Here is a 23019-nt window from a genome sequence, read left to right on the forward strand (position 1 = left end):
ACCTGATGAGACAGGGATTTACACCAAGTTGTGTTAGCTTTTCGATAATGCCCGAGTGGGGGAGCCAAGTCAAGGTAAGTTGTATGTACTGACTTTCCCTCATTCAGAGCCTTGTTGACAGTCTCAAAGAAGTCAACCAGGTTCAACAGGCAAGATCTGCCCTTGATGAATCGGAACTGGATGAGGTCAAGTGCTTTGAGATTGCCTATGTCCTTGTTTGAGTTCCATAAAGTCTAATACGCTCCATGGCTTTACAGATCAGACTTGTCAAGCTAATGAGATGATAGTTTCTCGGGTCAGTGGTGGCACCACCTTTATGCAAAGGGATGACAATGGTAGTTCTCTACTGTGCTGGAATGAAGCCTGTATTTAGGCTGTGGTTAAATAGGGTGCTCAATGGTGAAGCCAGTTATTGCTGGAGATGGTGCAGAATACAACCTGGGATACTATTAGGTCCCATGGAAGCTGTGTACTTTGCCTTGGATAGGGCCTTTAATACTTGATCTATGGAGATGTGACATGCAGGACAAGTATTGGGGATGTTGAAAGGGCCTTTGGGGGGGACAGGGAGTTGAAGTTTGTGCTGAACCTGTCTGCCAGCAGGTTGGCTAAGTCAACAGGATCAGTGTAAGTGATACTGTTAAGTACTAATTTGGAACAAACCTGGGCTTTGCCATGGAGGTTCCTGATGTAACTGAAGAAGACTTTGTGGTTTCCCTTTGTTTTGTAGGCTAGTTTCAATGCTTACTTGGCTTTGGAGGTTTTCACTAGTGATCTAATTTGCTTGTTGAGGCTAAGGAGGGAGTTTTTCCAATTTGGAATTAGTTCCTTTTTACCCTTGGACAACAGTTTCTTCCTTTTGTTATAAATCCTGTTGATAGAGGATGTCCACCAGATAGGTTTGTGTTTCCTTGAGGAGCAGGTTTTAATTTTGTTGAGTATGGCTGAGTCCATGCAGTTGTACAAGTGCTTGTATACTGCACTGGTGTACTGTTCAGCATAGTTGTCTGCATTCTTCTGAGGGGGGTGATGGTGTGAAGCTACTGATACCCTCCCTTAGGAAGTTGTAGTCAGCTTTTGAGAAGTTTTTTAGCTTGATTACGGCTGGGGGTGGGTTGGGTGGGATAGAAACTTTGAATGAGGCAGACTGATGATCTGATCTCACCAGGGAAGAACATACTATGGGAGTGGTGCAACAGTCACTTATGCTGGTGAGAACCAAGTCCAGAATGTTATCTCCCCTTGTGGGGAATGAGACGAGCAGGACTAGTGCATTAGAGCTGATGAAGTCAAGGAATTGTTGGGCCAAGTTTTCCCAAAAGGATAATGACATAATGTATCCAAATAGGACATTGAAGTCCAAGCATTTATAATCCACCTCTGTCCATAAGGACATGGGTGCCAGATATGGTGTAAATTTCCTGTTCCCCATCCATTGGTCTAGGTTGCAATTAAATTAGGTAAGGCAGGTTTGTCACACCTTCTATTCTTTTTGTAAGGAACCTCTGAGATCACTTTAGTTGCTACAAATGCCTGGTCAGGTATATACCAAAGAGAGCATTGTACTCAATGATTGGTCTGATAAAGGCAGAGTACAGTGGGATAATGACCTCTCTGGAACTAGATGACATACCCTTACTTATAAGTTGCACAAAATAAAAGGATTTCTTCACCTCTATGGCCACATGGTGGTTGAAGATAAGGCGTACCCAATCCCTGACCACTGGGTCATCTCTTAGGAGCTTATTATCAACATGGTAATTAGCTGAGATTGTTGACTTCCCAAAGGGTATAGTTATGCATTTCGTAGCACTTTCGCACTATTTATTAGTCAGAGATAGGTCTGCTCAAAGAATGCTGGTGTCTACAGGGGAGTTGATAATAACCCCCAGCTTGCAATCATCTGCAGACTTAGTCAACCATGAAGCTTCAGCATTTACTTCCACTTCAGAGAAATCACTGCCAAAAAGCAAGCCCTATACTGAACCCTTGGGGACTCTTGTTAGTGACTTGCGTCTTGGTGTAGGTGGCCTCACCTATTTTGCCCTCCTGGGTCCTATCAGTGAGCCATTTGGCAATCCAGCAGGTGATAAAAGGGTTTATACCTAATTTAATGAGCTTGTCTGTAATGCCCAAGTGGAACATTGTATCAAAACCCTTGGTCAGGTGGAGGTAAGCCGTGTGCACAATCTTGTCCTCATTCATTATTTTGGTGACTCTCTCAAAGAAGTCCACCAGATTTAATATGCATGGCCTTTCTTTGACAAAGCCGAACTGTAATGGGTCCCACATTTGTAGGTTACCTATGTCCTCGTTTATCATGTCCATGATGATTCTTTCCTTGGCCTTACATATGAGGCTGGGTCAGACCTATGGCCTGTAGTTACCCAGATCTGCGGTTGTGCCTCCTTTGTGCAGGGGAATGAGTGTAGCCATCTTCCATTCCTTGGGTACAAAACCTGACTGTAGGATCCAGATGAAAGGTTATTCAAGTGGACCAGAGAGGTCATGTTTCATGCTATTTAGTAAGCACCCCGTGATGTTATAGGGGACCATCTATGCAGTATTTTTGTCCATGGAAAATGCATTGATGATTTGTTCCCTAGTAAGGGATTGTGGCATGCAGTATTTACTTTGGACTATCAAGGGGAGTGCTGGGAGAAATTTGAACTGAACCTGTCAGCCAAGAGGTTGGCAATGGCCTCTGAGTCACTGTGGGTGATATAATTTACAATACGTTCTGTGCATTGTTGCATATTTCCCTTGAGATTACTGACATAGCTGTAGAAAGCTTTGTGGTGGTCCTTTACCTGAAAAGTTATTTTTTTCTTTAAATTTAGCCTTTGAAGTATTAATAAACTCTTACCTGCCTATTTTCATTGGTCAGGGGGTTTTAGTATGCTGGGATTTGTTCCCACAAAACTTGGCCAAGATTTTTTTTTAGTTGCATAACCGATTGATATTGTGATTCCACCAGGTTGACTTGTCTTTCAAGTTTGTTTTATTCTTGATACAAGTGAGTACAGCTCGCGTCTATACAGCTATCAATATTGGTGTACAGGGATTTTGTAAATAGCTCAGTATAAGCTATGGTGTTTACTGGGTTTGGGGGTGCTTGGAATTTAGCAAAGGTGTCACTTAATAGAGAGAGATTAGCCTTGCAATAGTTTCTAAAGGTGTTTGGTTTCACTGGGTCCGCAAAGTTAATTTTTGTTTCAAGCAATACTGCCTCATGGTCACATGTGACCAACAAGGACATTACATTGCATGAGAAACATTGCTCCCCCATGTTCGTGAGTACAAGGTCAAGGATATTTGTACCCACTGGTAAGAGAATGGACCAACTATTTCAGGAGGTTCATATTAATGAAGTTTAGGAATCACTGGGCCTCTGCATTAGAAGTGTTTTTTGATTCCCAGTCTACAGAGCGGTGGTTGAGATCCCCATTGAAGATTGTGTTGAGTTGAATGGTGAGGAACTGTAGTACATTGTGATAGGTACTATGGATTTCATGGGGCATGGAGGAAAACCTATAGGTTGCAAGGATATGGCATGAGACCCTGTTTGTGGTGAGTTGCATTTGTATGAGTTCCAGTGAGTCATACACTTTAACTAGACTGGATCTAAGGTTGTTTTTAATGTAGACTGAGACTCCTCCACCTTTAGTTCTCTCCTGTGCAGTAACTGGTCTAAATGTGTGAAAGGCTTTATAACCTTGCACTGCTGGGGTACTCTCCATTATTTTAAATTATGTCTCCATTAATACATAAGTATCTACACTCTCCAGGGAGAGGGAGGTTCGCAGAAACAGCATTGAGAAGTACCACCTTCAGATATTCTTTCTAGGTTCAGTTAAGTTAGGAAGTTTATCAGTCTGACATTGTCTAAAAAGGCAGTGTGGGGCTGGAAAAAAATCTTTGCCAGTAACTGAAGGCCTGGAGGTGATAAGTGTAGACCATCTCTGCTAAAGCAGCGTGGTCTCTTAACCATGTCCTCACAGGCTGTTAACTATTGTACCCCCTTGGACTGACACCAGAAGCTAAGCCAATTTTTAAAAGCAATAATTTTCTGTTAATAACATGACATCATCCTTGGAGAAGGTATATGATGCTCAGTGCTAGGCTTATACCTGCCTGAGACACATAATCAGTGAGCTCGATCATGTCTCACTTCATATAGTCAAGGGAGGTATGTTTCAGGTCATTAACAGCCACATGGATTATGATAGAGTCATACCAGTACCTGAGGTTCAGTGACCGTAATGCCTATGTGACTTGATTGATCTTAGCCCCGGAAAGGCAGTTAACTGTGACTCATTCCTTACTCAGTCTAGTGAAATGGACATCAGTGCACCTCACTATAGAATAACCAATGACCAGAAAATGTGGCTGTGCACTGGTTTGCCTTAAGGGCATAGCAGTAGATGCATTAGATACATTGTTACTGTGTGTAGCTGTGGATGGTGTTTTAATGGAGCATTTACATGATGGCTGAGGATCCATTCTTTGATTGTCCTGTGCAGTAGGTCTTAGTGTTTTAGGAAGATTACCTATAAGTACCTCAGCATAAGTAGTTTTATGTGCAGGAACTTTATCCTGTGTAGTAGGCATGGTGCAAGTGTCACTGACAACCTCTATAGGATTAGTTTTGGTTGTATGAGAAAATTTTGCCTCAAGCATTAATGTGTATTTACACCTCTCACATACTTTATCTGTTTTAAGAATAAGTTGGTTGTCTATGTACATGAGGCAATTGGTACAATGCCTCAGAATAGCCATCTCAACCAGACTGGCCACAGAGAGAGAGTTGGGAAATGCATATCCATAGCTACTGATCCACAAGGGAGGAGTGAGGGAAATTAAACATTGAATAGATCAATAAGACAAGGAACTTGATGAGCAATGCTCAGCTATGTGAAAACTAGATGATCTAGTAGTTACAAAATCAGTATAGACAGTAAGGGTATTTTAAGGGAAGGTTACACTGTGAGAGATTGATGTCTACACAGAATACAAGGGTGAATTATGGTGCGAGATATCTGTGTCTATACAGCTCACTGCTAGACATTGCTGTGCAGAGAGCAGCAATCCTGACTAAAGACTTTAAAAAAGGTTAGAAAGTGCAGATATTCCACACAGAAACAATGCAGCTGTGACAAATCAATGTGAAAACAAGTGCCAGAATCGTGGATATGATGATGTATGTCTTAGCTTTTGTAGAGTTTAGCAGAAACCATCAACACTTTTTTCTCAAGTAATGTGGTCGCCAAACTTTGTCAATTGCCTTGGAGCTTGTAGGTTATGAGGTAAGAGATGTGCAACTGCAATGCTTAAATAGCAATGGAGATTCAATAAAAAAAAACACAAACAAGAAACTGTGGCCAATCAAAAACAGCACACTGTTCTTTCCTTTCACAAACCTGGATCAGAAAATGATGCAGGTCCCCTCTACTGTAAAGTAGAATCAAGGCAGTTCCAACTAAAGACTGTAAAAAGTGGCAAAATGTGAGGTTTTCAATACAAAAACACTCAATTAGTGCAGTGAAAAGCAAGTGCCAAAACAGTGGATATGGTAATGTAAGTCTTAGTTTTTGTAGAGTTTAGCAGAAAAAAGGTAACACTCTTCTTAAGTAGCAGGGGTCTCCAAACATTGCAAAAATGCCTCAGGCACAGAGATTAACATTTTAAACCAGCTAGCCCTCTAGCCAATTAAATAAAGACACAATAAGTCTTCCACCAGCAATTCCCAGCTCAGAAGGCACAGGCTATCCTCTCCTGCCACAAGAGTGTAGGCCACAATCTCCTGCCACAAGAGTGTAGACCACAAACCTTCCTAATATAACTAGTTTTGAGCCCAAGTGCTTAAATCAGACATAAGAGGCTTAGAATAATGGTTAGAATGTAATCAGGCTACTAACAGCAGTAATAAATGCAGCAGATTAAATGCAAATGAACTCTTTAAGAACATGCAGCAAAAAGCTAAGTAAAGTAGGAATAAGCACACATACAGTAAAAGCAGCTGAATAAAGTACATTTTTTTGTATTTTTTGTAAGTCAATTTGCTTTCCAATGAGTTACACAGGGGTTCGTATTTAACTGGGATAGTTTATTTATGACACCAGTGTGTGTGGTAGTATTGAATGCCTTTGCAATGTCTAGATATTCAGTATGTACTGATTTGTCCTCATCCATTGCTTCAGTAACCTTCTTGAAGGCAAGACAGAACCTAATCTCTTCCTGCTCTGCTTTCATTTACATGTCTTGTTCTGACTCTACTTTTTATTGTGATTCTTTCAGCATGTCAACTTTTATAGCCACACTGTATATAATGCATGTATATATTGTTTTGCTGGTCACTATATATAATGTTAAGTGTCTTTTAAACCCTCAAGCCAGCTCTAATATTCACTTTGCATATAATATATGCATGTATTGCATTTTGTCATTCACTCTGTATATGATGTCATGTATCTAGTGTGTTTACTCCTAGGCTGAGATTGAAATAGGTTCAGTGGGATCAGTGCTCTGCCATAGTTAAATTCAAAATGAAATAAAATAAAACCTACCTTTACAAATTTGAACTGGCTTGGGTCAAGAGTTTGTATGTTACCTATGTCCTTATTTATTAATTCTATAATGATCCTTTCCATAGCCTTACAGATGAGGTTGGTTAGAATTATGGGTATACAATTTCCTGGGCCTGTTGGTGCCTCATCTTTGTGCAAAGGGATGACAGTTGCTGCCTTCCATTCATCCATCACAAAGCCTGTTTGGACGCTGACATTGAATAGCCGCTGTTTGGGGTCTGACTGATCCTGTTTCAGGCTGACCAGAAAGCAACCCAGTATATCTGTTCTCACGGAAGCAGTGTTCTTTTCCTTGGACAGTAACTTAAGGATTTCTTCAATGGAGATTTTTTTTTGGGGGGTGTAGATGAGGATATGAGATCTGGGAGTCAAGGAGGAGAGATGTGGTGAAATTAGACCTAAATGTATTCATTAATAGATTGGCTATGTCCTCTGAGTCCAAGTATGTGATATCATTTCCCATTAGCTCTAGGCAGTGCTGATCATTGTAAGGTTTCTGACCTAGTGTTAAAGAAGGCTTTGTTTTTGCCCTTTGTCTGGATGGCTAGTTTTACCTCCTATCTGGCTTTGGTTGATTTGTTCAGTGTCTGGAGTTCCCTATTAAGTTTAGCACCAACTTTTTTTTCATCTTAGTTACATTTATTTTTACCTGCAATGAGTTCTTTCTTTTCTTTTCTTTTATTATAGATTCTGTTTATATTTGGGTTTCAGTGTAGGGGTTTATTTTCAAATTTGTCATTGTATTTACTTCAGGGGGGGGGGAAGATGCATCTATGCAGCTTTTCACACGTACATAGAATTTGGTGGTAAAGGATCGTGCATAAGCAGTGGAGTCATCAAGTTTGAAGGGGATGTTAATTTAGTCAGGTCATCACTCAGTTTCAGTAAATTAGCCTTGGGACATACATTAGATACCAAGGTATTGGAGGTTGCTTCTGGCTTCGATCCTAAGATGATTGCGACTGATATATGTGGTCTGATTTGATCAGGGAAGGAGGCAGTTATATTTGGTAGGAAACAGATTTGTCCGATATTGCTGAGAATCAAGTCCAGGATTTTATCACACCTGGGAAGAGTGTGCACTAACTGGTCGAGAGAGTTTGTTTGTACTGATGAAGTCCAGAAATCTCGGAGCGTACATGTTTGGGGATGTACATGTCTCGCAACTGATGGAGGGGTATTTGAAGTCCCTTAGGATAATGGTGCTTAGCTTAATGTTTGGGGATTCCATACTAGTTAGGTAGGAGTTATGGGCTGAAGGGGACATAGAGAGGGTCTTGTAGTTAGCCATGATATGATATGAGGTCTTGTTAATGGTACGTTGAACGTGGAGGGGTTCCAGATCATTAACTTGCATAACTATTCTGGAAGATATGGAGGCACAACCACATTTTGTGCTTTCATCTAGTACCGTGGGACTGAATGTGTGGTAGGCATTGAAACCCTGTGCTGATGGTGTGATCTCAATGCTCTTCAACCCTGTCTCTGTGATATTACATATACTGATATTTTCCAGATTGCAGGCAGTTGAATTTTTTGTTAGTGTTGAGTTTCAATATCTTTATATTATCAGCTTTATGCTTTATGTTGGAAGCTTTTGAGGACTGACATTGCCTAAAAAGGCACTAACAAGGTGGCAAGGTTTTAGCAAATATACAAAAGCCTTGTGAAAATAGGTGCAGGCCATCTCTGGCAAAGCATTTAGGACTGCTCCATCTCCTCTGATGGAATTTTGCTGTTTGCAAGACAGAAACAATTAAGCATACAAAAATACTAAAATCATTTTACTTTTAAAGTAAACAGGCTCCCTAATTGGCCTGAACATGTCAGCAAAAAAGAAAGGAAAGTGCAGTTGTGTATTCATTTAGAAATTTCTGGTTACACAACAGTGACACACTTGACTAATTTCCTGGTAGCCTGGCAGGTTGCAGTTCTTCTGAGAAAAAGCCTAAAGAAATGTTTGTGGCTTGTCAGACGGTATGACGATCAGGCTTAATCAGCATGCAAAAAGCTTTTCTGTCATACTTATATTTGGTTGTGCTTTACTCATTGTAATGTAAGCACCCTGGGATCAGATTTATACACATTTTTATATGCAAATGAAGTATGACACTTTATACATTTTGTATTGAATACAAAATTAACTGCATTTTAAGTAACTTTTCATCAGACAAATGCTGTTTTGCCCTTTAGAAGTTCATATGTTAGCAGTGAAATTTAGAAGATTATCTCAAGCGAGTCATGCTGCAATTAAGTTTAGATGTCAGTATTGGACATTGCAAGTAAGATTTGATCTGAATAATATTCTTGTACATCAGTAACAGTTGTAATTAATTCAGAAAATGTTCTTACATATAATTACTACTGTTCAATTCACTATCTAAGCACTTTAAAATATCAAGGAAGTTGTACATACTGGAGGATGACCACATTAAAATGCAAATCCCTCAAATTATTAGTACAATTAAGTTTTATTAACATGGCTAATAATGGTTAGGGTTCATCCCCAAGCAATGTTATCCTTGAAGGGGCATTTTTTCCATTTTTTTTACGAAGTTTTACAACAAAAATATCCTACATAATGAGTGAATACGTTGATGCTCATGGCCATCAAGGGTCATTCAATTTATTTTAAAGATATTCGTATAACCCTCATTGTTCTGATAAGTTGAAACAGAATGACCCTTACTGACATTAACAACTGTCTTAGCTCAAATGTAAATGAGAAAGGTTTGACAAAGAGATGGCTTTGAATTATTTTGTGTGGAATATGGAAGTGTCCAGTAAGACTAGGTATTCAGTTTAGATTAGCAATATAAGAAAAAACTCCCAGAAAGTGTTTGCTTCAAATTTCCACAGTTTAGTCTCTTAGTCTTTGTAAAGTGAAGTGACTTTGTGGCTTGCCTTTTTTCCCAAATACCCTGATACATTTCTGATGCAGAGCTTTGTTCATAGGTTCATAGGTTCATACTAGGCTATCTGCCCGAGGGCATTTACAAGCCTAGCCCATCGTTTTGTGGCTTACGCCACCCCCACCCTGGGAACTGGGGAACTATACCATTATTTTCTTTTGCTGCTGTCGCTGTGTGTCTGTCTGAGGTGGGGTATATCTGCGATCTCCCATCCATTCCCATCCATTGGTCACAAGGCTTCTTGAAGGCCCTCTCTGCTCTGCCTCTGCGATTTATTACATGCATATTTTGGGTATTAGGATAGGGTGAATCCTCTATCCCTCCAGCCTATCCGCCCTAGGTGGTTAAGTCGAAGTCTCCCCGCCCTTGTGGCTCTGACGGATCTAGATTTTTAGTGAGGCCAGATATCATCATCATTGGGTTTGACATGGCCTTGTATGTTTTAGGCAAAGGTCACCCAGCAGAGCTGTATGACTGAATAGGACTGAGTTCTTTTTCAGTCGGGCAGCATAGGACAGATGGGGAAATTGTATCTTTTTTTTGGTGGGGAGCAATGAAGCATGTAAGGACAGTGCAGTTCTTCTACCGAAATAGTGTCTCTGTGCAGCAGTCAGGAATGATAAGCAAAATAATCTGTAGATACTGAACAATTATATATATTGGATATGTATCAGTAAGGTAGTTCACTAGTTAAGTTGCCGTCAGGATAATCAGATAATGGCCAGCCAGTTGATTTGAGTTTTTTTTTTTTTTTAGTTTTTTAAAAAGGAAGGCGGTCACAGTGGTTTTTGTCCCAAAGTGTTGTAACCTCAGATATAATTATTCTAGTAATTTAGATACAGCTACTTCTGCTACAAGAGAAAAAATAGTATTTTAGTTACTATTGACTGACTTTCCACCATGCAGTTTTCTAAATAATGTTTGTTCAGCGACCTGAAAGTCTATTCCGCTTCATAGATACTTTTTTACCAGTCACATTTTTATTATTTTCAGGCAATAAAATATGGTGAGAAAAAAAACAAAGCATTAGACATTATAGAGAACAAAGACAAGACTGAGAGTGTTTCATTGCCATCCTTGAAAACACTTATATATAAACATAAATTTTAAACAGCTGTCAAAAATTAATAAGTATAGTGAACCCTTGTGGTCAGTGTCACTGTGTCTTATATCAAACATGCATTGCCATCCTTGAAAACACAACTATAAACATAAATATTAAACATCTTTCAAAAATTAAAAAGTATAGTGACAGGAAGCCAAGGTTGTTGATGGAAGACAGATGAGAAGGAGTATGCTGCTCAGTGGGGCTTGGGGTGGCATAGACTCAAAGCCACTCTTCATTGCCCATCCAGTCTAATATGAAGATATGTCAACATACTAGGGGAGGGCATTAGGGCTAAGATAAAATTCTGGTCCTTCAAAGTAGCAGCACTATTTCCTGCAGCTCAACACTTGTACCCAGGTACAACCGAAGAAAATTTGGAGAGAAGCCAGATCCCTCTCTCTGGGGGAATGAACGACTTTTAACGTACGGGACGGACTTTCAACATACTGTAGAGACAGGACAGAGAAAAATAAAAGGATCCCCCACCATGCCCCAAGATTCTCACTACACCTTTGTAAACATACTGGAAAATATTAATATACAACCAAACACCCTAATACTGGGTGATTTCAACTACCCTGCCAACTGGGAAAACTACTCATGTACCAACACGTTTGCCCAACGGTTCTTGGAATTCATAAATTCCAATGCCCTGGATCAACTAATCCATAGCCCCACCAGGGGCTCCGGTATCCTAGACCTCGTCATTACCAACATGGGAAATCGATGCTCCACACCTATGGTCACCCCCTCGTTGCTCAGGTCAGACCATAAGCTAATCACCCTTAACATCCACATCCCACCCTCACCCTCCAGTAAGGAAACCTCCACAAAAAACTTCTCCAAAGCCCACTTCATGCTACTCAAGTCAAAAGTTACAAACTTCATGACACCCATGCAGACAGGAACTGAAGGTTCGACTGCTGAGTCCTGCACTAAGGCACTGTACGAGCACATCCACTCATGCATGAATCATGCCATCCCAAATAGAACCAAGATGCTCTTCTCCAAAAAAAGGAAGCCAATCTGGTGGTCCCCTGCCATAAACAAACGTTACAACAAAATGAAGAAACTGTTGCAGAAAAGAGGAAAATCCCAGGATGCAAAAAACTCCCTTACCAGCCTCAGTAAGAAGCTGAGATCCCTCATAAAATCCTCCAAAGCTAGCTACGAAAATAAAATTGCCAAAGATTCCAAAGACAACCACAATACATTCTATAACTATGTCAAGAATCTAAATGGCAATACTCAGATCTGCTCTGAGCTACAACAGAATGGCATTAAATATACTGAACACAAGGATATTGCCAATACCCTGGCAGATCGATTCAGTGCCAACTCCACCCCCCTCTCACCCCCTAAATGGCCCATCTCAATACCAGAAGATTGCCAAATTCCAGTAATAACGGCCCCACAGGTAAAAAATGCACACTCCAAAGCTAAGAATACAGCATCCATGGGACCAGATGACATCCCGGGCTGTGTACTACATGAACTACAAAATAAACTGGCACCTCACCTAAGTGTCATGTTTGATCATACCCTCACCTCAGGCTTCGTGCCCACTGACTGGCGCGCAGCTACAGTTATCCTACTCCACAAGGGGAGGATCCACCTTGGATCCCAGGAACTACCGCCCCATCAGTTTGACGAGCTTGATCTGCAAGGCCATGGAACATATTATCATGGAACTTATAAACAAAGACATTGGCACCTTAAAACACTGGACCCCACCCAGTTTGGGTTCGTGAAGGGACGATCTTGTCTCCTTAACCTGATTGACTTCTTCGAATCAAGTCTCCAGAGCCATGGACGAGGGTAAGGCAGTCCACACAGCCTATCTGGACCTCGCCAAGGCATTTGACACCATCCCCCACTCTGGAATCATAGATAAACTTACTAAACTGGGCAGTTATCCCTACATCACTCGATGGGTTGCCAACTGGCTTACTGACTGAACCCACACTGTAAAAGTAGCTGACTCCAAATCCAGCTCCAGACAAGTGACAAGTGGAGTACCTCAGGGTTCAGTCCTAGGACTTCTCTTGTTTGGCATCTACTTCTCTGAAGTACAGGCCCAACACTAAGGGACTCTGGCTAACAAAGTTTGCAGATGACTGCAAACTGGGAGCTATTATTGAATCCCCAAATGATGTGGATACTCTACAAAAGGGCCTTACAAAAACAGATGCTTGGTGCCAGAGCCATGGGCTCAAGCTCAGTGCCAAGAAATGTATAGTTATCTCCATTGGGGAAAAAACATGTTCCCATGAATTACCACATAGGTGTTACTGTCATCTAACGTGTAATAAGAGACTTAGGGACACAGGTGGACAGTGGTCTCACCTTCAATAACCACATCACCACAACAGTCGGGAAATCCTTCTATGTGGCACATCTCATCACTAAGGGCTTTTCATTCAGAAAAAATTAGGTCATTGTCCCACTGTACTCATCCCTCATTAGACCCATTTGGCATGTACCTCTCAAGACATCTGCAACAAGTGGAAAGGCCACAGAAATACCTCACTAAAAGAATCACAGGCCTAAAGCAGATGCCCTTTGCTGACCGGCTTAAACTCCAGCTATACTCTTGTCGCATATCGTCTACTCCGAGGCAATCTCTGCTTAACATACAAGGCCATGTCAAACCCAGAGCTGTTGGACATGCTACACTTAAAGTAATCCCAATCCCTCAGAGCCACATGCTCCAGGGATCTAAACCTTGTCATCACAATAAACAATGCTGGAGGGATAGGTTCCTAGGTTCCTGACCCAGAGACTCCCCAGACTCTGAAATAGACTACCCATACATGTCAAGCAGTGCGCCTCTTTGGCCATCTTCAAAAGGAACATTGATGACTGGATGGGAGAAAGGAAATTCACTCGATGATCACGTCAGTCACCCTGCTAGACAGGGGTCCAGGGAAGTAAATATTGTGAGAAGAAATAGCAAGGGAAGTGTTATGGCTAGGCTTGTTTAGGCCCTAGGGCTGATAGCCTAATACCAACCTATGAACCTATAATCAGGTATGTTATGCAAAATTAGGAAAACGTACCTGATTATCCTTTTATCTTCTCTGTCCCGTCTCTCACGCATGTTGAAAGTCTCATGGTTTCTTTCTTTTTTTTTTTTTTTAACTAAAAACAAAAACAAAAAAAGCAACACATCTTCCTTTCTCCATTGCTTCCTTTACACAGTATTGATGTACTGCGTAAGCATGGGAAGGAAAGTCCCATACACATGCGCAGTACATCAGGAAATCCCCAGGACATTATTTAAAAAATTAACTAATTTTTTCTTAAATAATTTCATTGTATTATAGCAATAACCCACAGCTGGGTGTGGATAAATAATGCTTGATTTACCCACACCTAGCCATGGGTTATTGATATAATAATCCTGTATCATGCAATATATACTAAATGTGTTGCATTTATATTTTTGCATTACCTTCTTTACAGCCTCCAGCAACTGCAAAGCAGCTGTCATTTGGCAGGTCATAGAGTCTGAATTATTTGGAGTGATGATTGTAACTGTCTGATCTTCAGCATTTATCATGTAGTAATTGTTGCATATTACTGTGGTGCAATCTTCTGTACAGGATCAGATTGTAAAGGCTCCTGCATTTACTTAAAGATTATTACTCTGGCAGTTCGCACAGTGGACTAAAACTTTGACCTGTTACTGCAAAAAAAATTGTTCAAAACCATAAATTTAAAATGTACTCTAACAAGTGCTGCTACATTAAACAAAACAATCATGACATTGAATCAAAGAACATATATACATTTAGGTGTGGTCCTAAAAATGTGTTCAGGAGGCCCATGATTTGAAAACAGCCCAGGGTCCAAAGTACACTTGGTTCACCACCAGCCCAATGCATTTTCAATGAATGTAAGCTTCAGAGAAAGAGAAGTTTACTGCTGCTCATGTTAAGTCTATTTTCTATCTGATACTGTTTTGTTTTGTTTACCAAATGACCTCCAGTGTTTGTGCTATAAAATTTGAAATACACGTTTAAAGCAAATCCAAATCTCTACAATCGTAGTAAAAGTGAAGAAGAAAATAGTGAGCGTGTTTACAGGTTCGAATAGTAATTATGGTTATTGGGGAGAGAACCAAATAATGGGACACTGGAATGGCTGCGTATTTACAGGTTTGAATAGTAATTATGATTATTGGGGAGAGAGCCAAATAATGGGACACTGGAATGGCCGCGTATTTACAGGTTTGAATAGTAATTATGGTTATTGGGGAGAGAGCCAAATAATGGGACACTGGAATGGCTGCGTATTTACAGGTTTGAATAGTAATTATGGTTATTGGGGGGAGAGAGCCAAATAATGGGACACTGGAATGGCTGCGTATTTACAGGTTTGAATAGTAATTATGGTTATTGGGGAGAGAGCCAAATAATGGGACACTGGAATGGCTGCGTATTTACAGGTTTGAATAGTAATTATGGTTATTGGGGAGAGAGAGACAAATAATGGGACACTGGAATGGCTGCGTATTTACAGGTTTGAATAGTAATTATGGTTATTGGGGAGACAGAGACAAATAATGGGACACTGGAATGGCTGCGTATTTACAGGTTTGAATAGTAATTATGGTTATTGGGGGGAGAGAGCCAAATAATGGGACACTGGAATGGCTGCGTATTTACAGGTTTGAATTGTAATTATGGTTATTGGGGGGAGAGAGCCAAATAATGGGACACTGGAATGGCTGCGTATTTACAGGTTTGAATAGTAATTATGGTTATTGGGGAGAGAGCCAAATAATGGGACACTGGAATGGCTGCGTATTTACAGGTTTGAATAGTAATTATGGTTATTGGGGGGAGAGAGCCAAATAATGGGACACTGGAATGGCTGCGTATTTACAGGTTTGAATAGTAATTATGGTTATTGGGGGGAGAGAGCCAAATAATGGGACACTGGAATGGCTGCGTATTTACAGGTTTGAATTGTAGAACTCACAGTCATAAGGGAAGGTTGGACAAGAGCCCCTTACCCAAAAGTATTGCGTGGCACCCATCCAACACGGCAGCCCTAAGACGACCCTCTACTGTGCGAATGCACACAGCTAGTTACGGCAACTATAATTAACCTGCCTAGCCCCTTACCCAAAAGTATCGCATGGCACCCATCCAACACGGCAGCCCTAAGACGACCCTCTACTGTGCGAATGCACACAGCTAGTTAAGGCAACTATAATTAACCTGCCTAGGTAAAAAATCTACCTTTCTCACAGCATTTTTACAGACTGTTGAGTGTCAGGCACCAACGGAAAGACCTCGGACTTGTTTATTCTCCTCCAATCTAACTTTTTGCTTAAAAGTAAGCCATCTGCTTTCTGAATTCTACCATCAGTTACCTGCAACCTGTTAACTTAAGCCTACTATAATAGCGGACCTTTTACTAAGAGAAACAGTCTGCTACATTCTATTAAAGGCGGCTACCTTTAGAAGAAGGTAAATCCTTGGCGGTGTAATCCCCTTGGCGGTGTAATCCCTGCTCCCGAGGTTTCATTACACCCCCGCGGTATTTCCGCCGCGTCATTTTGTCTAAAGGACCTGAACCGACCAGACCTCTGCACATTTACGGTCGCCTTCTGGAGTAATTAGGGTATGTTGCAGTTGATTCCAACCCTGCAGTGTCTTTTTTCAACAGTTATTTCTAACTTAACCAAGGTTTGTTGTGGGTGAATCACTGTGATACTAGCCTTGCTTTGATTTGATGATGCAGTTGTTTGCTATGGAACTAATGCTTGTTTGTTGAGTAATTTGATTGAATGAGAGCATGTGTCATTCACAGTTGTGATTTAGCCAGTCGCTTGTGAAGCACTCTCACCCAGCCTCTTTTACCTTGCTTTAGATGTGTTTTGTTGTTCTTGCAGTTGAACTACCGTGTTTGTTAAGAAGTTCACTACCAGGGTTACTGCTGAAACGTGAGCGCGTTGTTAGTACTGCTCACTCATCCTAGCTTAACTCTTTTGTATGTTTTGCATTTTTGACTTGACCTCCAGTGCAAAGTGTTTCTTTACTTGCTTAAGCTCTAAACTTGTTATAATTTGTTACCATTGCTTACGGTGCGTACTTCAGAGCACGCTCTGAAGGCCCAGTGGCGTAGCCTCAGCGCCCCAGTATAGCGCAGGTCGCCAAACAGTAAAATAGTAATATGTGATTAATATTCTGTAACTGTTTTACTCAGAAGAATAACGCCATTACATGTTTTATCTCAAACTGTTTAAATTAGCTGTGACTTGTGTACTGCTTGAATCTTAACCATCCTGTATTTTATTTTCTCCTCTCAGCCCCTTACCCAAAAGTATCGCGTGGCACCCATCCAACACGGCAGCCCTAAGACGACCCTCTACTGTGCGAATGCACACAGCTAGTTACGGCAACTATAATTAACCTGCCTAGGTAAAAAATCTACCTTTCTCACAGCATTTTTACAGACTGTTGAGTGTCAGGCACCAACGGAAAGACCTCGGACTTGTTTATTCTCCTCCAATCTAACTTTTTGCTTAAAAGTAAGCCATCTGCTTTCTGAATTCTACCATCAGTTACTTGCAACCTGTTAACTTAAGCCTACTATAATAGCGGACCTTTTACTAAGAGAAACAGTCTGCTACATTCTATTAAAGGCGGCTACCTTTAGAAGAAGGTAAATCCTTGGCGGTGTAATCCCCGCTCCGCTTCGCCCTCGCTACGCTCGGGCTCGCTCCGCGCCCCACCCTGCCCCCTATTCCCACCCGCCCCCACTACCTCTACATTTATTTTGATCATTAGATCCATCCCTCTTCCCTCCACCCAATCGCAACAGTCCCTCTCCTGAATACCACTCCCCCACTCATCAGCTGACTTTACTTCAAAGACCACCCCCCCTATCCACCCTCACAACTCCTTCATTAACACTCTCACCTCCTGCCTCCTAGTCTCTCTGTTCACTAGTCGTAACAAGGCAGCTCACCCCCCCCCCACACCATGGCAGGACACTCTTATACTAATCTCCCTCCTATAATGCTTCTACTTATCTCAACCTACCTGCTAACAAGTTACGATACCTTAAACCCTGCAGACGCCTACCTTCCCAATAGTCAAACCTCCCTGTACTCCCATGTCACCCTCAATTGTATTCATCCCTCTTTTTACCCAACTTCTAACAATAATCCCTACTGCTTCCACCTCACCCTCTCTTACCCAAAATCATCCTCTTCTAGAGATTATCTCATACTAATAATTAAACTCCAAAGAATACTTGACCATTTAAAAAGATCCATAACTAGAGATGGTGACATCCACCCCAACCCTGGCCCCTCCATTGACCTAGGCTTAAACCCTGGAAGGACTCCTAGAAGCCCATTAGGCTCACTCCATATGCTTCACCTCAATGTACGAAGCATCAACAACAAAGTTCACAACTTACATGCTCTGCTAGAAATTCACTCCCCTGACATCATGTGTCTTTCTGAAACATGGCTCAAACCTATCACCAAGGATGAGGAAATCATCCCACCTGGGTATAACATCCTCAGGGCAGATAGAGTTACAAGAAAGGGTGGAGGAATAGCAGTTTTATTCAAGAACTCCTTGAACATTACCAGACATCCCCTTCAACCTCCAATTCTCCACAACCAAGAATTGATTGCCCTAAAACTAAGCCTAAATAACCAAAAAAGTATTAATCTCATAGTCACCTATTTACCCCCAGGGAACAACACTGAAATCCTTGAACAAACCCTCAACTGGCTTTCCACCTTCTACCCACAAGAAACAATAATTCTAGGAGACGTTAACATTGATTGGTCTCTATACTCCTCTCATCCCAATCCTCTCCCTATTAACTTACATGGTTTTTCCCAACTTATTCTTTCTCCCACTAGAATTGGATATCCCCAACAAAAAGATAGTACCATTGACTGGATCCTTACAAACAAAGACCCTACCAACTATACCGTGGAGACCCTCCCCAACGACCTTAGCGACCACCTCATTACCTTTATAACAAAACACAAATGTCCAAACACTCACCCCCCCCTAACCAGACTTGTTAGGAACAGCAAGAATTTCATCCCGGATCAATTTCTTGCAGACCTTAAAGCATGCAACTGGTCCATCCTAAAAACCCTTCCCTTAGAAGAGAGTGTATCCCATTTTAATGACACTTTCCTCAAAATACTTGACTCCCATGCTCCAAAGCGACTCATTAGAATCAGGGATCGATCGCACCTTGGCTATCTAATGACACAAAAATAAAATTAAACTCAGAAACCTGGCATGGAACAAATGGAGGACCACTAAAACCCCCCTAGACCGTAGCAAATTCCTTCAGCTTAGAAACTCAACTAAAGCAGCCGTTACATCCGATAAAAAGCAATATTTCTATCACCTCCAAGTTAAGCATCAAAACAACCCTAAAAAATTTTGGGCTGGCTTCAACCAACTCCTCCATCCAGGTAAATCTTCCACCCCCACACCTGCAACACTCATGGATAAAGATCCAAGTGAGATAGCAAACTCTTTTAATTCTTTCTTTACTGAGACTATCCAGTCCCTCGCCAGTCAGCTTACCTCTTCCCCCTCGGCCGCAACCACCCCCAAGGTTCCTAATCAACCTGCCTTCAACTTAGCACCCACCTCTACCTTCTATATCCGTACCCTTCTAAAAAAACTCAAACCAACCACCCTAGCAGCTGACCTACTTCCGGCAAAATACTTGCAAATAGCAGCTGATGCCATTGCTTACCCTGTATCTATCCTTATTAACCGTTCTATCTCTGAAGCCTCTATCCCCACTATCTGGAAAATCTCCTATATCATTCCTCTCCACAAAGGAGGTCCCTCCACTGATACATCTAATTATCGACCCATTGCAGTTCTGTCCCCTCTATCCAAAATTATGGAACGCTGCATTCACAAGCAACTTATCACCCACCTTACCCATAATAATCTCCTATCTAACTCCCAACACGGCTTTCGCCCACATCATAGCACCACCACTGCTCTCCTCTCCTTTGTTGACTCAATCAACTGCAACCGGAATAACAAATTAATTTCCTCTGCGCTCTTTCTTGACCTATCAAAAGCCTTTGATATGGTTAACCATAAACAACTTCTCCTCACACTGGAAACCTTCAATCTTAGCAAATCCACCATAAGTTGGTTCAACGCATACCTCTCTGGTAGAAAACAAGCGGTACAGTGGCAAAATAGGATTTCAGACCTTCTCCCCACTAATATCGGTGTCCCTCAAGGATCTATCCTCGGTCCCCTTCTTTTCTCTCTCTTCATTAACGGTTTACACTCAGTCCTTCCCAATACCACCTGCATCCAATATGCAGATGACTCTACCCTTATTTGTTCTGACGTCTCTCTCACCAACCTTCAAGCTACTACCCAAATCTGCTTCTCATTAGTCGAAAAATGGTTCTCAGACCTAAAACTCCTACTCAATTCAACCAAAACCAAATTACTTTTATTCTTCCCTTCTCCAGCAATACCTCCCAGTCTACAATTTCCCAGCACCCAAACCCCTACCTTTGTTGTCTCTGCTAACAATGGCACCAAAATCTTTCCAGTCTCCCACACCAAACTACTTGGGGTGACAATAGACCACAAACTTAGATTTGACATGCACGTGAATCTGACTATTAAAACACTTAACAAGAAACTCGGGTCCATGTACAGGATAAAGAAATTCTTAACCCCTCACACCAAGCTAACCATTGCCAGAACTCATCTCCTCTCCACCCTCCTATATGCCTCCCTATATTCTCCTTCCTTCATAAAAAAGAGCTTAATAAACTATCCACTGCCTATCACCACATAGCTAGATTTATCACAGGTATGCCCTACCGTACCCACCATTGCCTAAACCTTAGAACACTAGGATGGTTAGAATTGCCTAATGTTCTGAAACTTAACCAGCTTACTGAGGCATTCAAAATCATTAAACACCCTGACAAAACTCCCTCTCTAAATAACATTCTTACCTCCTATTCAAATCTGTCATCCCTCAGGTCATCCAAAAGTAGTCAAGTATTGACCATCAAACCTAACAACTCAGGAGGGGAAGCTCTCTATGCCAATTCCATTGGCAAGACATGGAATGCCCGTCCAAGCAACCTTAGACAAATGACCACTCTGGACCAATTTAAAATTCACCTCCGAGCGTTTCTAAAAACCCAATGGTTATGCCCATGCCCTAACCCTGATTAATATCACATGCCCTTGACCCCAAACGGCCTAGCCTAGCCACTACGTAACCCAACTCAAATGGGTGCACCTTATAACCTTTACAATCCATCTAACCAACTCCTTTTTTCCCAGGATTCCATCTTTTTTTTATTACTTATTGTTCTTATCCAATATTAGAAGTGTACTCAACATATTGTACTAAATGTCTAATTTCTATTGTATTGTTTGGAATATTTGCTCTTGTACCACTATTCTTTGGAGCTTTTCCAATATTAGAAGAGTACTCAACATATTATACTAAATGTCTAATTTCCATTGTATTGTTTGGAATATGTGCTCTTGTACCTCTGTTCTTTGGAGCTTTTCTCCCCGGGCCTCCACTGAAAACGGATATGTATCCAGCTGGACTATCCCGGTCAACAAATGTAAAATAAATAAAATAAATAAATAATAGTAATTATGGTTATTGGGGGGAGAGAGCCAAATAATGGGACACTGGAATGGCTGCGTATTTACAGGTTTGAATAGTAATTATGATTATTGGGGAGAGAGCCAAATAATGGGACACTGGAATGGCTGCGTATTTACAGGTTTGAATAGTAATTATGGTTATTGGGGGGAGAGAGCCAAATAATGGGACACTGGAATGGCTGCGTATTTACAGGTTTGAATAGTAATTATGGTTATTGGGGGGAGAGAGCCAAATAATGGGACACTGGAATGGCTGCGTATTTACAGGTTTGAATAGTAATTATGGTTATTGGGGAGAGAGCCAAATAATGGGACACTGGAATGGCTCTGTGGGGGGGGGGCACCCTGCCTAGAACCCCATTTGACCAAGATTTGGCTCTGATTGAGTGTATTGGGAGGAAGGCTTGATCGTCAAAAGGGGTACTGGACAAAAAATAAATGAGATAATCTTTTTATTTGAACAAAAAGAGCATATTTTTTCCATTTCTTTTTTGGCTGAAGTTATTTTTTCACATTATTGTGCTTAATCATGGCAGTGAGTACTATAATTAAACTACAATGAAACAAATGCATTGTGCGTGGTTTGCATTTGAAGTGCTCAAAAACTGAATGGGACAAGGCACCCTGCATAATTAATGCTGCAGGAATGATTACTACTACGGCATGATTAGCACTGCCAGACTTATTGTGCTAATGAGTCACCATTTCTTCATTTGAAATGTATACGTTATTCTCTAATTTATTATACAAGTAAAGATACATTAAAATAGAAAAATACAACAGTCTTAAAGGTTCATTGCTGAAAACCTACTTCCATTGGAGATGTATAGTGAAATGTGCAGAGCTAACATTGCTTACTCTGACCAGATGATCTCAGTGCTTCATTACACTGTAACACTCCATTTACGGCCTAGCCATGGCCTACTACGTTGTGATGGGGAGGGTAAAGGTAGTAGTATGCTAATAAGGAGCATGATGTCTAACTTTCAGGTGAGATTTTCATTCATTAACTTTTAATACTTTAGGGAAATTATTTAATTCACACATTAATTAACAAAATAGTTATCACTAAAATGTTCTGGGGAGAGAGTTTTATAAATTGTAATTTTTTTATGATTTTAAAATTTGAAAAGCTAAAAGAAAGTTGAGTCATCTTAGTACCTAAACTCCAGGCTATTGCCCCTGGTCCAGAAATAATTTAGCACCTGTCATTAAGGAGGTTAACCCTGGCAATCCACCATGAATGTAATAAACACTGCATCAAGCTGTTGCCATTGAGTATATGACACACAAACTAGAGTGTGTAAACTCTCTTCCTATTTAGGGTTAGTTTCTTTGTCTTGTAGCCATTAAGTGCTGAAATTGGCTCTGGGACTCAGCCAACCCTGGATTGTATTAAGCATAAATAAATGAATGTCTGAGCTGCACATTGTTGTACACTGGATAAACATAATTTTCACTACCTGACATCTACATTGTCTGTTCCAGCTAAGCATGTGTTATCTGATGTAAAGTAAAGAGTTATGATTCATGTTTCACTGTTTTTCTTTGTCATATTCAGCTCCAGAAATCTTAGAGCAGAAGCCTTATGGAAAAGCTGTGGACTGCTGGGCAATAGGTGTCATTGCCTACATTCTGTGAGTAAACTGTTTTATTTGAAGAATTCTGATGCAATAGCAGTAATAGTACTTCATCTGAGAAAATGTAAACTTTTAAGTAATTGCTAAAAC

The 23019-nt window shown here is 40.9% G+C and overlaps 1 protein-coding gene across 1 annotated transcript in view; it reads left to right on the forward strand.

Moving 5' to 3' along the window:
• LOC122808956 (calcium/calmodulin-dependent protein kinase type 1D-like) overlaps positions 1 to 23019 on the forward strand; it is a 1068410-nt gene that overhangs the window by 833741 nt on the left and 211650 nt on the right. The window contains exon 7 of the mRNA XM_044080114.1: positions 22851 to 22926. Coding sequence (XP_043936049.1) covers positions 22851 to 22926 — 76 coding nt within the window. The remainder of the gene's footprint in view (positions 1 to 22850; positions 22927 to 23019) is intronic.

This window comes from Protopterus annectens, chromosome 8.part0, assembly GCF_019279795.1.
Source record: "Protopterus annectens isolate FY-2018-M chromosome 8.part0, PAN1.0, whole genome shotgun sequence".
Lineage (NCBI taxonomy): Eukaryota > Metazoa > Chordata > Ceratodontiformes > Protopteridae > Protopterus > Protopterus annectens.